This window comes from Fulmarus glacialis, unplaced genomic scaffold (assembly GCF_000690835.1).
Source record: "Fulmarus glacialis isolate BGI_N327 unplaced genomic scaffold, ASM69083v1 scaffold9456, whole genome shotgun sequence".
Classification (NCBI taxonomy): Eukaryota; Metazoa; Chordata; class Aves; order Procellariiformes; family Procellariidae; genus Fulmarus; species Fulmarus glacialis.
The window spans coordinates 60,337-78,262 of NW_009218737.1; the positions used below are offsets into that span (position 1 = coordinate 60,337).

General features: G+C 37.0%; 1 protein-coding gene across 1 annotated transcript in view; it reads right to left on the reverse strand.

The window, feature by feature from the left end:
• PARG (poly (ADP-ribose) glycohydrolase) overlaps positions 1 to 15,038 on the reverse strand; it is a 66,165-nt gene extending 51,127 nt beyond the window's left edge. The window contains exons 1-6 of the mRNA XM_009580127.1: positions 14,980 to 15,038; positions 11,544 to 12,527; positions 9,068 to 9,251; positions 7,885 to 8,007; positions 6,438 to 6,521; positions 5,271 to 5,345 (exon numbers count right to left, since the gene is read on the reverse strand). Coding sequence (XP_009578422.1) covers positions 5,271 to 5,345; positions 6,438 to 6,521; positions 7,885 to 8,007; positions 9,068 to 9,251; positions 11,544 to 12,484 — 1,407 coding nt within the window. The 5' untranslated portion in view covers positions 12,485 to 12,527; positions 14,980 to 15,038. The remainder of the gene's footprint in view (positions 1 to 5,270; positions 5,346 to 6,437; positions 6,522 to 7,884; positions 8,008 to 9,067; positions 9,252 to 11,543; positions 12,528 to 14,979) is intronic.
• Positions 15,039 to 17,926: the final 2,888 nt, after the last annotated feature.

Consider the following 17,926-nt stretch of genomic DNA (forward strand, 5'->3'; position numbering starts at 1 on the left):
TATATCCCCATGCCTTTCTGTCAGCAACATCTCATATTGGTACTATAACATAACGGGGTCTGCGTGACAAAGCCACTTCTGCCTCTCAACTTCAACCCATCAAAGTCATAAGAATGTAAAAATGGACAAAAGTTCATGAAAGCCCATCAACAAAAGATGCCTAGAAAGTCTAACAGCAAGAAAAGCAAGTAATCAACAGCACTTCCTCACAACACTCTTTACTTGCAGTAATCAGCTTCAGAAATTTCCAGAGTTCATCACAGTATCTGTGTAGATGTCAATGCGATCTTTCTAACAGCAATTTCTCCAAATCCCTTCAAAACCTGATGTAAAGCCATAGCATCCTCTACACCCAGTGACAAGGAGTTCCACAGCCTTTTACTCGGTATCTAAATAAGTAATTACTTTTGTCTGGTTTTGAAACCCTTACCTGCTAGGAACACTCACCTGGTGTCCCTTAACTGTTGTACTAGAAGAATGAACAGTCATTTCCTCTTCGCCCTCTCCTACATTGAGTTTGGACACCACTGTTATACCCATTCCTCACTTCTCTCTCAATTAAGATGAAATGATGAAACAGTCCTAGCTTATTTAGACATTCCTCATATGGAAATTATTACATACCTTTACACTATTCCTGACCCCTCTCATTGTATCTTCTCCATTTCACAGACAAACTTTCCACCAAGATGATCAAGCTCAAAGAGTCCAGACAAACATAAAAATAGCTATGGATACAATGTGAACATCTGCAAGATGTACTGTGATCCATTTTTCAGATGACTCACAGAAGCTCAGAGACAATCACTGTCTATGCCACACAAATTTACCTAAACTCCAATCTTCGGTCTATGCTTCTCAATAAAACTTATGTCTGAACTATTTGCAATTTCCAATACATGAGTAATCACCAGAGTTCTTTTAATGACATGCCTAAGTAGTGAATTTAACCCTTTTCAGCACTGACTAGCATACAGACATTATTTCACAAAGTAACTTTTTAAACACAAATATTTGGGGAATCCTAAATGCTAACAGTCCTGCATACATAAGTCCCTCTCTTCCTGCTTTGCATGTACAAAAAAGCAGCAAGAGTAGCTAAAAATCAGATGACTAGATCTGATTAATTCCTTTTACTGAAGTATATCAGGACAGCCTATAACTTAGATAATTTGCAAGTAAAATTTGAAAAGCATATGAGCATTATTTCTTTGTTTTCTGACACTAAAATGATGTAAATGCTATAGTTCTTCTCCAGGTTTTAAAGGAGTTTAGAAGACGACTGAAATTAAACCACATAAGCAATAAAAGCGCCCATTGTTGTTTCATTGCCTGCAGAGTTCCTTTTTGTCACTTTAAGTGTCTGTCTTACATATTTTTCAGTAGATTTGTTATTAACTTAAGTATTGCTGCTAAATCTCACAAGTTTTAGATAGGACCAAATAAATCAGTTTGATACAGCTCTACTGTAAAGGACAAAAACAAGTTGTGAGGCTGCTCACCAACTGGTTCACGTCAAAAGAGCTCAGATTTTAATGACGACAGAGATTCTATATCATGAAGGTTCCTGAAGCTTCACAACATAAATCCTACTGACTTAAGTTCTTGTATACTATGCAACTAAAATGGAATTTAAAAGAAGGATCACCTTTAAAAAAAGTTATGCACTGCTTATACAATTGTCATGGCATTTTCAGATTTAAACACTCCCCTGTTCCTGAAAGAACAGGACAGATTAAAGCAATAAGAGGAAGAGTTCATGAAACAACATTAATAAGAATTACGCTTAAGCTCTAAGGGACTTTAAAGCAATACAATAAAAACAAAGCATGTCCAGAACAAGCAGGCCCAATCTAAAGCAGCAGACCGTATGACTATCTTAAATGATAAAGCCCTACTTTTCCCTTTAAATAAAGTTGCTGTTGTTGGAGATTAATCTAAGACATAAGCCTTGAATGACCTCGCTAGACTTTTCATTTCATACACTTAGGAAAAAGCAAAAGAATTTGGTCTTGCCTGGAAGAGGAAGGGCAAATCTACAAGAAAGAAAAATAAAAACTACTACAGTACGTAGCACTGTTGATCAAAAGCATGTAATAAATTCCCAACCTATCATCATTCACGTAAATAAAGCTCATCTACAACACATTGTGGGTCCCGAGACAGCTCCATCCACAGCAGCTTCCTCATGTTTCCTTTTCTACTTGTTGTTTACTCTTTCCTGTTTGCCTTCTAGGTAAGTTCTGGGAAAACAGATGCAAAGATGACTTCCAAGTGACAAGAATTTTGCAAGTAAGAAGAAAAGTGTTAGTGCTAATAATTTTCATCCACTAAGTAATAACTTGAATAAATCCTAAGCCTGTTTGCCAATATTAACAAACAGATGGCAAAACAAATTGATACAACAGTCAGAAATTCCATAGAGGACAACAAAACTATCAGATGTCTGAAGCAAATAAGCTACTGAGAGTTTTATGTACATTACTGATGGGTGCTATGAACTTTTTAAAAGAAACAAAAAACCCCGAAGCTCCCAAATTTACTTCACTGTACAAATAGGAATTTTACTTCCACACATTAACTGGCATCCATAAGAATCTTTCTAAAATAGCGTGAGGGCTCCCTCTTCTGACAATGCTTTGGACAAACTGTAAAACTGGTCCGCCTGTACATGTCTGGGTATGTTGTTTTGGAAAAAAATCGTGGCTCACATACATGATATTTATTTCCCATTAGTTAAGAAAGCTGAAAGTGTTTTAATCTTAAAGGAAAATAAACTTAAGTCCAAGAAACTGGTAATTATTGTTATTACAAGGAAATTGATTTGAATCTTACAAGTAGGATTTAAAAATAATGCATATTTTGACGGAGTACCTTGGAAGGAAACTACCTAAAATAGGAAACACAATGTAAGACTGATACGAAAGCATTTAACAGATGAATAGATAAAGTGAGCTGTATCCAGAATCAGAAGATAAAATAACAAATGGTACTTTATAATTTACCAAGCACAGACCTACTGAAGTAATATCTGAATACAGTGGCCTTAAATGAATCACTAAAATAGACGCCATGAGATTTGTGGACATAGCTCCTTTCTAAATCAGAATTCTTGGTTAAGAATGTATTGGAAGTCAATAGTGCCCAAGAATATAAATCGATATTTGAGGATCATAAACTCTGTTTTAATCTTCTTCTTTTAATATATATTTGTGACTAATTCTCCCTCTGCTGAGCTGCTCTAGTTACTCAAGCCAGCTTTCCTTTCAACCAACCCTCGTAACTTCTGTTGAGCAAACGTCACCTGAAACAGTTCCCCTGTTCCCTCAAAACCATAAGATACAACAAGAAAATACACAAGCCAATGATAAGCCCTTAATCATTAAATCCCAAATACGGTAACTTCAAAAGCTATAGTTCACTACAGCTAGTATATTTAGGTCATTTCCACAGAAGATCTCAACTTTTCACTCAATAGCTGCTCACTTAAGCAGACTGCAAACAGTCTTTGAAAGCAGATGCCTTGTTTATTTACAGAACTTGAAGAGTTAATACATCCCTCAATCATCCCTCTCTACAAGATGTGTCCCTTCCACATGTTCTGTTCACTAAATTCAATATATTCAATAAACAAAGCCAGGGTAAGATTTTGCTCCTGTAGTCTACAAGGAGCCACTGTCTTATGGTGCTTCACTATTCCTTATTTAATATACTGCTGCACACTCTTCACCTTGGTCTAAAAATCCATGTTTTGAAACAGCTCTCCTCCCTTCATCTGGGAACCTCACAAATAAATCATCATTCCCAGGTGACAGAAATTGCCTTTTCACCCTCAGTGAAAGATTGATGCCTGATACATAGTTTATTTCCCCATTGTTCCTCTCTTCTCTGGAGATAGCTGATATTACTTACTCTCGCTGGCTGATGATCTCTGAATCTAATCATCCATAGTTTCCGAACTCCCAGATGCACGATATGAACACATCAGGACAAGCTCAGTTGCATTTGTAGCAATACAATGCAAATCTGGTACATTCGTGACACGTATTTTTAAATAAATAGTTTGCTTGTACTTTAAAACATTCTAATAATTTAAATATGTATTCTTTAATAACACAAAGTTCATCAGTTGAACAGGTCAAGTTAATTTTTGTTAGTACAAGAGTCAATAGCAGTAAAGAAGCCAAATAGAGTCCACAGCCTCTACCATCCGGCCATGACAGCTTCAAAAACAGAGAGACCCCACAGATGAGAGGAGGGAGCACTAAATTGGCAAGATGGGCAAACACAGTAGCTCTCATGGCTAGCAAATATGATACCACCAGTATTTTTATAGGTACCTTCTGTCAGTAATAACAATACCGTGTTGCATGCAAAACAAAACTCATTCTGTAAAATAGTAATCTCTATACGCAATGGAAATAGGCAATAGAAAGAACAGTTCCTCTGATCACATGAATTAAGCAGACATCTATTTTAAACTAACAAAATTAACTTCAAATCAAATTTAGTTTCCACTGAACCTTAATACAGGTTAGCAAGCCCCTCCCAAGAAAACAAGCACACGTGTTTTAAAAGCACTTATGAGTTGGTGGACGAAAAATACAACAATTTCTACTGCATCTCATTTAGTCTCCCATACTGCTTTAATTAGCATAGTTTCTGAACGTCGGTCAGGATGCGCATTAATAATAGTCCAACTTGCATTTGCCACCTACTATTCATTTTTCTTTTCCATCCTCTTCCAGGAAGGTAACATGAAGTCATAAAAACCACCCCAATCTTTCAAAGGCACTACAGTTTAAATTCATCATCTCAGGTATAGCAAAATTTTACTATTAGACCAGCAAAATTTTACTATTAGACCAATACAAACACCACTGTAATATAACATTGAAGTTGTTTAAAAAAGGAAAAAAAGAGCAACACTTTTTAAAAAAAGAAACCACTACACTGGAAATATCAATACAATTCATTAATAAATCTGGTTATCATAAAACAGAGAAAAGGCATTTCTCATCTTACCTTCAATAACCTTAGTTGTTACTGAAGCACCTAAATTACCTGCTTAAGATTTAAAATTAATCCAGTTTATGAAGTAGAGTTATCATTTCAACTGAAGTTAACAGGCAAATAACTGTCCACATAGATGATGATTGCAAAACCTTTACTCTTGAAGAGGGAAGTAAACCCAAAAAGCATTGAGACGTATAGACAAAGTAGTCACTTATATTTTACTTTTCTTCCTATTTTAAATCAACTTGGTTTACCTTCTCACAGAAGTCAGTAAGAGCAGTGAAGTCCCATTTCTTGGAATAAGCAACGTTGTATCTCAGTATAGCCTCCTAGGGAAAGCGCACAACAAAATAAAGCTTAGAGATACTTATTAACAGAAGAAAAAAGATTTTATGACATTTCCTTCTTGAAGGAATAGTACCATCTAGTGGCTAAAACCTGTCACAGAGCCTACCAAAATCCATAAAACTGTATTAATATGGTGCAACTTCATGATACTGAATCCTGTATTTTAGGTTTAGCACTGAGTAAGTTTAGTCTACAGGTTTTTTTTTTTCTCCTAGCACAAAACAAGACAAGGCATGCTTGGATCTGCCTACAACACACAACATAAACATTCCCCACCCCATGCTTGCTCTCTTTAAAAATACCGAAAAAAGTGTTCCTCAGAAATATAGCAGAAGTTTTACCAGTTTATGAACTTAAAGAATCAGAACCACAACAAAATTAAATAGGCCCTTTAAAACCTTTAAAAAAATTCTCAAGAAAAAATACCAAATAAAATAGCATTATCAAGGGAAGTTTCGTAAGTTGCCTGGGAAGCACTATTTATTCGTTTAAAGTTTATCTGGAGCTTTTGCACCCGCCCCCTTCCCTGCGTTTCAGGTATCGTCTAAATTACATTATTCTTCACAAAAAACATAATAGCAATTCTAAGCTGCTCCAAATCACAAATCATTAAAACCAATGAGAACTATAAGAGTTAGCAATAGAGCATTACTCTCCAAATTTACAGATTTTTGTCAGCAGCTTGAATTGTTGCAATTTTAGTGGCGTATACTGGTGTGAACAGTTACTGTTTCAAACTCTCTCACCCATGCACGCCCTGCCATCTGGTTACAGAAAAAGCCTACACGCTACATTTACCACAAACTAGTAGATACCGCTGGCCAAACACAATTTTGTGTACACTTATAAAAGACAATTCATTCTAATAATACCTAATAAATTCAGTGGTAACACTTAAGACTCATTAATTAAGACCCTTAATTCATTAGGGAATCCCTTGAACAACACAGATTTTTTAAAATTTATTTTTATAAGTGGTTAAACAAAGAACTGAGCCAGAATCACTAACGGTACATGGAGAGCCTGAATGTACTTACATGTATATAGACTTGATTTCAAATTGATAAGCTTACCTTCAAATCATGCGAGCAAGTAAATTTGTTAAGTAAGGCAGTTTGGATTAGTTCCCATCGACTTCCAGCAGTTCTATCCCCATTCTTTAAAACAAAAGCCAAAACCAAAGTCAGATTAAGTTATTCAAAACAGAAGGACAAACTGACTAATAATTGCCTTCCTTGCCATATTTTTTTAACAAAGTTTGCTTTATATGTGAAGTTCTTCAAAAATAAACCACATATTTTGAGTAACTGTAAAGTACTTCTGCAAGTTCTAGTCCACTCTATTTTACTTCCTTAAGAGTTCCTTTTTAATTGAAGCATTCACAAAATTCATAAAGAGCTCTTTTTCACGTACACAGCACTCTTCCTCGTGCCATCTCAAGAAGGACAAATAATGTTCAGTACATTCCTTGTGAAGAAAGTGGATTTTGCAGATAAAACATCACCACAGTTTATAAAATCTGCAACTCAAAAATATAAACTGAACCAACTTCAAAAAAAATGTAATATTAAGAATAATAAGGGCACAGATTATACAAGCACATTGCTGTGGCTGACTCTTGCGCCAACCCAAATTTAAGACATCCTGTGATATTTTTCCTCAACAGAAAGTCTTATTGATCATTGCAAGCAATAATTGTATTTCTTATGAGACCATCACAAGGGCAGAGACAACTCATCTTGCTCAACTGGCAACAAAAATCTTATCAAAATTTTATCTCTGAAACATCAATTAAATTCATTTTATACTGCATCTGTAAAATTGAAAAATTAAAAGACTGAGAGTATTTCCTAGAGGCTATAAAAATTCTCTGTTCCAGATTAAAATATCAATAATCATTATACAGTCTTCACTACAGGACACACTTGCTCATTCTATTCACCACAGTCTAAAGTATTTCAGTGGGTATGTTTAAGTAAGTCTTGAGCAGTGACAAGAAATACTGGATCAACAAACCATGCAGGCCAACTCTAATCTGTCCACCATTGTTTTAGCGGAACAGCAGACAGATACACCACAATCTATCAGCAATACCTGACAGAATATTATAATCAGAATGTGGTTACAAATTCATTCACATCTGTTGGCATCCCAATCTGCTTCACAAAAAACCCAAACAAACCAAAAAAACCCCCCAAAACCCCACCCAACCTTATAAATACATAAATATATAAATATATAACTTATATGGAGTATAAGCTTATACTTCATGTAAGTACAGAAATATACACTCCATCAAATCAACGGCTAGGTAAAATAATTTCTAGAAAAAAAAAAATCTTCTGCTCTGCCTGAAGCATCACAACCCAGAATGCAGCTTTTCAGACCAGGTATGTTCATCTATTTCATTTTCCAATTCCACACACACAGCTTGCTAACTGAGCAAACGCAGTAAACTGAAAACTCATCTATATGTAAACAAACTTATTTGATTACACAACTGTAAATACTTTATCTCACCTCATCCTCTACAGGGTATAAATTTTGTTCTGAGCAGGGCATTTTAACATGTTTGTTGTCCCACAAATCTTTGTAGTGAGTTGGAAAAGGTTTAGGCACCTCTCCTTCCCTCAGAAGATCTACCTGCAACACAGAAGGAGGAGGGGAAAAAAGCTCAGACTCTACTTTCAAGTTTTTAAATAGAAGAAATAAAAAGTAAGCAAAAACATAGTTAAAAAAAGCTCTCATCTACAGCCACCCTTTTTGGAAATGGGAAAGCTACAAACTGACCACATGATGGATAATCAGTTAGAAAAAAATCCACCTCTTACTCTTATGTTATACTTGCTGAAAGAAACACCACTTTATCGTTTGACCTCTTGAAACACTGAAATGAAGGTAATACATGCAATTATTTTATGTCCAATTATCAGCTAAATACTTCCTCATTTATGAATTTAAGTATTTACATAGTTCCATGCAAATATTTTCAAAATGTAGCTTCAAATGTAACCATAGTCATGTGCAGAAATAAATAACGCAATGTTCTTAAAGACTTAATCTGCTATACGGCCTTCTGGCAGCACTGATTCTCTCAGAACTTGCATTTAAATTTAATGTGCTTTTCTTTTGTTTGCGATTTATCCGTGACCCTACAGGTTTCTGGCCACATGTTTTATTTCAACAATAATTTGACTGCATATTACTCCAAAGGATTAAAGGCAAATATATCAGATTTGATCTAAAATGCAGTGGTGAAATCGCTAGAAACTCCTCTTCATTCTTTGTCTTTTTCATATCTTGAGCCTTTTGTATATCTTGAACCCAAAACAGAATCATATTAAAATGAAAATATAACATGAAAATGTTGAAGTACAAATTTTACTTGCAGACGTATTTAAATGCCCAGTTTACAACTCAGACAAGGAAGTACACACACACCTATGCAAAAGAAAAATACTTGTCCCTAACAAGCCAGAGGCAGTAAAACCATAATTACACTTCTTCTGGATCTCAATATCCTAATTCTGTGCATCAGAAAAGTCAGTTTTCAGGGAAATTAGTTGCGCCAGTCTGCTCACAAGGAACGGCAAAGAAAGATTTCCACAACCTGCTAATACTGTACGACTAACATTTGGCATTTCATATTATTGAACAATTCAGTAAGAAATTTTATTTCAGGTAATACACTGAATTATCGTACTCTGACGGTTACTGTATGACTGGCCGAGGGTCGCAGATGAGGAAGACGGGCCCCACACACAGGCATTCTTCTCATCTCTTCAATTGGTGTCCCAAACCACTTCTTATTAGTTGGAAGAGGAGGTGGCATATATTTAGGAATCCTCCGTCCTGGCCTCTGGGGTTTGAATTCACACTTTTCTTTTCTGCTGTTAAAATAAAATACATTGAAATATTTTATTTCCACTGAAAAAACCGGTAGGCAAATACATGAACTTCCACTCCAGGGTTACGTTTATAACAGAGTCAGTTTCTTTGCTAGCCTTTGCTGTGGCCCCAGGCCAAAGCTTTATTTGGGGACACCCCCCCCTCCCCCAACCTCCTCCTCCCCAACACACGCAAGTGCACGATGTCTACCAAAACACTCTTCTCTACAGGCTTACAAATACCCTCACAGAACTGCAATATGTTAGCAAGGCAGAGTTCTCCTCTGCAGAGTCATGCTCTTTCCCAACAGGATCTCTTTATCCAGGGACAGGAGACAGACTCATTGGTCTGCATTTGTCAGGATACCCTCTACAGACCCTTCTCAACTCTTAGAAAACAAACACGTGTGCATGCACAGATGCACATATTCCTTCTTCAAACTAAAAAAAAAAAAAAAAAAAAAAAAATAAACTTCTTAATCCCCCTTTCTCACTTTTATGTTGTGTTTTTCATGCCAGGTGTACAATACTTGCAATGGAAATAGACATTTAAAAGTAATCCAAAAAACACTTGCAAAATTCAAATATATGCAAGAGCAGATGAACTAATCCTCTTTAATGATCAAACGCATTTGCACGGATCTGAGATATTTTGGGGAAGAAAAATCTGAACCTGCTGTATGTTTGATGCAAGATACCAGATGTTTCTCATGCAAGAGAAAGTTCTCAGAGTAAAATGCAAAACAAGTTAAAAGCCTACACTTTGAGGTACTGTTTAGACCTCTAAATTCCCCTTAGCGAACTTACTCCACCCTTGGATAAAGATGTTGCCCAACCCGTTCACTGCCTCTATGCCTATGCCAGTATCTTCAGGTGCAGACAATGCCTTCAGCCTGGCCAATCACATGCAAACAGTGTAGCCACATCGGCTACCTGATCTAATGAAAACCAGGAGGAAAGCTTAAAGATTTTCTAATTGCCCTCTGAAGCACTATAGACAATACACTATTTTGTCTGGCACTGAGGATTATAACCTCCACATCATCTTGTTTAGGCCCCAAAAAGAAAAAAAAAAACCAAAACAAAACACAAACCCCTCTACAGCCTCATACTCTGCTTTACTAATTATTCTGTAAAGCGCTGCTAGGATTCCCATCTACCCACACAGCAAAACTTTTCCATGAGTTTCCCTTCTCAAACACGGACTTCTTGTAAGACACGATGCTCTAGCACTGAAAAATGGAAGCCTCAACCTCTGCTGCTTTGCTACAACAGCAATTCATTTAAATTAGTGAAAAGAGTAACTCCCTAAACCCATCATTTTAAACTTCATGACCCACTTCTCCATACTTCTTTTAACAAATTCTTCATCCATCCATTTTTCCTAAGAACTTCTGTTTTCCAAATCCACTCTCAGCCTACTCATCTCTTAAGATTTCTCAAATGCACCACATGTTAGCCACCCTCCGTCACCCTCTTCATTTCCTTGAAAGGTATGGTTTGTGCTGCTCCTCACATCCAGAAAGGACCTCCCAGTGAAGATGTGCAAAACTACTTTCTTGCCCTACTTTAAGGGCTTGAGTCTACTGAGATAATTGCTTATTACACCAACACACACAGTCCTTTTGTTTCTGCTTACTCCTTTGCTGTTTATCCACTTTCTCAGCTCCCACTGAAATCTAAACTCTTCAGAGCAGAGATTATCCTTTTGTCCTCACACAACAGCTAGCATACAGAGTCCTGGGTCATGCTGAAGGCTTCCATTTCCATTGCTGTAGTGTGTAATCACCAGTCCTCTCTCCCAAATCATGAATAAAGCCAAAAAAAGCCCCCGAAACACACTCACACACATCTCTACAATTGCTTTCAAAAGTGAAATTTTTCATGTCTATTTCAATCAAAGCATCAGTAGCACTGATACTTCTGAATGAAATAATGCTAGAGCTACACTCCATAAAGCACTCCTGTACCACCATTCATTTTCAAGCATTAAAAATCCTATGGTCTTAAATCACTTCTTTGATAAAGAAAATCAACTTCCTACAGTGTCTTTAATTCCCTATTTTAACAGATCTCCAATGATTTAAAAAAATTGCACTGGACAAACATATCCTTTAAAAAACCACAAGTAGTCCCATTAAAAATAAGTTACTTCAAGCTTACATCAAAGTTGTCTTTGTGTCTTAACATACATTTTGTAAAACTCTTTATACAATCCAGCCTCCAAAGTGCTATCACCAAAGAGGAAATTTTCAAGCATGAAAAAACAGATGAAGAGGCAGACAGAACTACCTTTTCTCCTCTATCTTAGGTATCCTCATGAAGTGAGAGGTGATTTTGGAGTCTCTCTTCACACCCTGTTTTGCACCCTTGCATTCTGATGATGGAGCAGGAGAGATCCCAGGTGACTTTGTATGCAGACCGTCCTCTTTAACAGAATTATTTATTTCATCAAAGCTTTCACAGCCCTTGGCAGAAAAATGTGACTTTCTTGACTCCAGTTCAGCATCCCCATATTGAATTCTAAAAGATTTGTTCATGGATTTTGACATATTAATCTCCTCTCGCTCATCAAGAAATGGACTCGTTTCTTCATCAGCCTCTGACCCATGACAGCTATTTTTAGAATTATCTACATCCATTGGAGACTCTGGTTCACTTTCTTTCTCAAAAGCAGGTGAATCCCCTGAACTGCTCTGACATTTGCTCAGTTCCCCAGGACCTCCAAGATCAGATTCACAAGCATCACAACCAGCATCTGAAAGTGGACTTTCCGGAACTACATCCCCTTCTTCTTGTTCACCCGTTAAACAGACAGAATTGCAACTCTTCAGCTTCTGTGAATTGCATGAAGCCACTTGTCCATATGTCTCAGTGTCTTTTGAAGAAAGTTTTGTATTTCCCATTTTCAAAGACCGGCCTGATGATAATTTCCTCTGAGTCCAATTGTCACTGCTTTCTTCACAGCCTCTCTGAGTCTGCTTGCCAGTTTTGTGCATCTGATCAATGTTGGCATTTTTAAAGTGGTCTCCAGACTGCATCCCCTTCACAGGCTCTGTGTCTAAGACTGGATCTTTGTCCTCAGCCTCCCAGTTATACATGCTGCCTGTCTGAGGCAAATTTACATGCTTTGCACCAACTTCCACAGATATTTTTGAATAATTTTGCTGACACATATTCTCTAGCTTTTTGACATCATGCTCACAAAAGTTCTCTTTTTTAACGGAAGTCATCTTGGGATTTGCTTCAGTATTGTTATTAATTTTGCTGTGTAAGCTGTGGAAGAGAAGTAAGGGAATTTAAAGTCTTACCTCCAAATGAAATTTCTGTATATGTATTTTCTTTTTTTTAAAGGAATGATTATAAACATACAGTGGAAACTACAGAATTTTACCCATTACACTCTCTAAGTGAGCACTACCAGGACCAACAAGTTTTACTGCACTGGGTGATGTTGCTCAGTAATGACCTGTTTCCATTTAAAGGCTCCAAAGGATAATGAATCAGTTGCTTACCTTAGAAATCTATTCCAGTGATTCATTATCCTTATTTTCAAATCTAAACAGTATTAAGCTATTATTTAGTTATTTTGTCCAGATGAAAAAAGTTAGAAGTCATGATAAAGTCCTCCTTAACTTTCACTTTAATCAGTTAAACACAATGAGCAAGGAAATCAATGGTTTTGTAGCCATTCCGTCAGAGCTACAAATTCATCTTTTAGAAGAGCAGGACACAGTAGTCCATAATCTCAAAAACATCCTATTACTTCCTTACTTTTACAAGCAGCCCATGACTCTTCAAAAAAAAAAATCACAGTACAAAAGCATAAGAGTAAAATATATTAGAACTGATAATAAAAATTAAGACACACATTAAATCAATTATTATTTTTAAAGAGAAAAATAACCTAATTTGTCCTGTGCTGTCTTACACAAAGAACAGAAGGAAATGTGTCCTAACCCTTACACAGGGAAATTAAGCAAGTTTTGTATAAGCAGATGAAACTTTTCAAGGAGACATTGGAAAGTCATTTCACACTTACGTACTAATTTTTGTATCAGTGTATTGATAAAGAAAAATACTTAGACACCATATGAATATTTAAAAAAACTGACTATCTTGGTGAATATATCACTCTGAACAATACCTTCTCCTGAATGTATTGTTACAACATCATATATAACAATGCAAACTAAGCACACTAAACTCTGTATGTCTGGTCATCGCCCAGTTTCCCATCTACACTAAATAGGAAAATACGCAATTACACAATCCAAAATTCAGCAACTGAACATCTTAATAGATTCCTGAAGGCATTAATTCTGTCATGAATGATAACAGATCTAGATAAAGAGAGAGCATTCACACCTTCACCACTACAGAACAAAAAGAAAAAAAAAAGGGGGCTTGGAGATGATAGCTTGGAACTTCACCCACAGGAAGATTGTTTGAAAACAAAAGGATTTTAGAGGGTTTTATGTTATGATAATTTAACTCCCCATCTATGCATTTGTTCCTGCACTGAAAACTTTGATGAACAAAAATGAAAGTTACGTTACTGCTGCCATCTCAGTAAGTGACTGTTTAAAGGTATTGACAACATCTGTTGTCAACTAAGATGAGAAATCAAATCTAACACAAAGACAGTGTTCAAATTCAAACAAATTAAAATTGTGATGTTAACTGCAATAGAAAGGCACGTGAAGTGTTTACACGACTAACCTGCTGCTTAAAACTGACTAGGCTGTAATCTGTCAGCAAGGCTGGAGGAGGGCATATAAAAGCAATACTCTGAAGGAAATCTTGAAAAAAAATATTCATTCCCTCCTTAAGCGTCCTCTTAACATCTTTGCATTACTGCAACCTATGAGCCTGTAATTGAGCCCTGGGTACTTCTGTATTAATCATTATCACAAGTTCTCGTAGCTATTTTAGCACCGCTATGGATTTCAATTTCTATTTATTAACAACATCAATGAAAAATAAACCATCACATTTACAATTGCAATTATAGAAAAGAATAATATCTGATATTCCTCTACACCAGACAGTTAAACTCTTCGGAGTTTAATTTTAACACTGCCTTGCGAATGCTACTCCTGACAGGCTACAGTAGCAGAAAATATCAAACTTCACGTGGTGTCATTCAACAGCAAAACTTATTTGTAACATCCATAACAAAATAACCTGAATGTACATTTGAGCACCTGTAAATTCTGGTCCAAATTAAATCAAGTTGCACATGCTTATACTACAATGACAGACCAATGAGACAAACCAAAACAGACTTTTGTCTGTAAATTAACAACAGAATTGTGAGTTGAATGCAGGACTGTCAGCCAAAATCTTTAACTGTTATTGCCCTATGTTAAACAAAAATAAAAGCAAAGCTGTTGACTAAGGACATAATCTGATATTACAGCTAACTCGATGGCTGCCACTGGAAGCAGCAATCCCACTTTGCCTTCCCTTGCTGCAAGTTCCCATCTTTTTTTTTGCAGGAGCAGCAGTACTTATTCACCTAAACAGTGAGGTGCTTCAGGAAGCTAAGTCAGCAAGAAAGTTTGGTTTTGGGGGGTTGGAGGGGAGGGGTGGGGTACTAGTCAGCTTTTTGTAGTGAAAGTCTGTCAGTTAATTATACTCAAGAGGATGTGCCAAGGTAAGGAAAGCAGCAGAAACAGGGTTGCCTTTTTTTCCGTAGCTAGAATAGGTATGCTGTACATTTTACCTTTTGGACTCAGTTGTCTTGGGTCCTTTATTCTCCAACCAAGTGGTAATTGTCCGTTGTTTACAAACTGAAAAACCACAGTTCACTACATTATTACATGAAACATGATAAAACTGCAACATGATTGCATATGAATAAGACAACTTGTACTGGATGAAGATAAAAACACCTCAATTAAATCCTCATTATCATCTCTACTATAGGGAGCATCCAGACACTATTAAAACGACACGTAATGCAGTATTTTATTTGTATCAGTCAGCAGCTGTAGCTTCTGTAATAATCTTTATAAATGCCATATAAATGGTGTGTGGTGGTTTTTTTTTCCATCCAACTTTTTTTTTCTTTAATATGGTTTAAAACATAGAGTGAATCTCTAGATTTAAAAAAAAAAAAAAGCGCAACTTGAACTTTCCAGGTCTCATTATCACCACCACCACAGTGAGCCCTGAAAAACTTCTGCTGAATTTTGGACTGAAGAGGCAACATGACACAGCTTAAAACAACCAAACAAAAAACTAACAACTAGTCATCCTAGAAGACCCAGCTGAGAACCTTATTTGTATGTGAAACATGAGGCTTAATATAAAGATTGTACACATTAAAAGTGACAAGTGCTGAGAAAAGGACTTTTTCTTTTCCCCTCCATCCATAAACAATTTGTAAAGCCTATCAAAGCTTACTCCCCCAAACAGCAACAAAATGTGAAGTACACATTTTTTTCAGATTTACTACCAACAACACAGCTCCAGTGAGCATGATCAGGCTATCTCTGTGATGCTGCAGTTCAGACAAGCCTTCAATAGAACAGAAGCACATGAACTAATTATGAAGAGACTTGGGAGGGAATAAGGAGAAAAAATTCAAAGCAGTTCTTTCACAACTGTAAAGTAATCTTCATTAGTATAAGAAAGGTTTTTTAGTTTTGTTTTGTTGTTGTTATTTAAAGGTAATTCTGAAAATTTGGCAACTAGCTTCAGTTCCCTTTCTTTCCATTTGCCAAGAGAAGTTATCTACCTGCCACTGCTGACGGTGCAAGGTGTTTACTCACTGCTTTCAACTGGGTAAGTAAAATTTGTAGTTCCCTTATTGCAACAGTAGTTTTGCAGAACTTAAAAACCAGTACAGCAGATCTGGCTATTCTGATTAATAGTCACTACGGAAAGACTCAGCATTTTACTGCAAATGGAGGTTGTGTAACTTGTAGCATAGGTAGCTTAGGCCACAGGTAACTTAAAGAGACATTGTTTCATAAAAGCTTTCCCTAACATTTGAGTCCTTGAACACTCTTCCACAGATGGTTATCAAATATCCTCATCAAAAGTACAGAATTTCTAGAATGAAAAAGTAATCTCCAGAAAACATTTACATCATTTTAAGTTCTTCTGAAACAGCACAAACCATAGTGCAAAATTGCCACCATGTGACTAGGTCACCGGGGAGTAATGCCAAGCTGCATGTAGATTACAAGCACAAGGATACCTGTGCAATACTCAGCCATTCAATTTTTCAACAAACGCTCAGCTTCATCCTACTTGGACATTTGATGGATTTAATGAACTAAAAGATTTTTATTTCTAAAGATTCACTAATACTGAAGTATATTTGTCATTCTGTTTACCAAATTTCACCTTCTTATATTTGAGTGTTAACCCAAATTGCCTACAGGAAAGGGGAAAAAAGCAGCCAGAAAAAAACCTGAAGAGACATGTTAAAACATGGGACGAATAAACCTCTTCAAAGGCAGCTGACTACCTCTTGAGGTATAAACTTGCGTTGAGGAAGGAATACTTCTTCATTAGCACAATAAATAGAAATGATAGCAGCAGCATCAGAACAGAACGAAATGGCTTTGGTCTGAACTTGCACATCTGACTAGCCATTTAAGCCCTATAACCAACACAACACACATTATTTTTCTTTAATACTACTAACATCTCTTTTTGTTACAGATAAGGTGATAAAAACACAAGAGGCAACAAAAAGACAACATATGCTTACATTCAATATAAACAATAAAACCAGACCTTGGTGTAATTTTTTTCTAGTCGTCTCTAAATTTCTATTCAAGATTCCCCAAATCATTCCCATAAAAGAAACCATTCCTCAGGATCTACCACTGAGGAAAACAACTGAATTTTTCAAAGATTCTTATTTATCACTCTGTAGGAGTGTACACATATAACTTCAAACTATTAGCTACTCAAAGTTGCCTCTTAGTTACTGATAACTGAGGTTTAACTCATCAACCGAAGACCATAGCAAATCCATTTGGTTTTGTTTTCCCTTCCTTGCATTCCTTTCTATTCCTGAAATAGGTACTTCATTGTGCATTAAAATTTTATTTTGACAGCATTAGCTCCGAATAAAAATAACCTAAGGAAGCCTCGTGGGAACTTTTTCTACGCAGCTTTGTTACACAGCAGGAGCAGCACCCCACGCGACCAGCAGCGCTCCAGGCCTGCGGCCACATGCCTATGTGGATTCCTGTCACTACTCTCAGCTCTCGCTGCCGTGGTAGCCTGGCACAACACCCCGCTGAACGTCATTTCTCTTGCAGCAAGTATTTGTCCTCTCACACGCGAAACATGCTACCTTTAGCAGCTCACACCTCACCTAGATGGTTGCACTGTTACTGAAAGTTTGTAAAGAATCAGGCACAAAGCCAGGATAACGATCCTGCACCCAAAGCCTTCTCCAAGGGAAGCAACACGCACTGCCCCACACCACCGGCCGCGGGACACGCTGGCTCCGGGAAGCTAAGTTAGAGACGCTGAAGGCCAGCTCCGGGGAGGCTACGTGCACCGGCACAAGCGACCTCTCGCCATTTAACGCTGCCCTCCCTTCAACGTACCACGCGAACAGAAGCACAGCAGAGATGCAATAAGCAGCAGAGAGGGACGCCGCAACCCGGCGGAGCCCCCGGCCCGGCCCGGCCGCCTCCTCC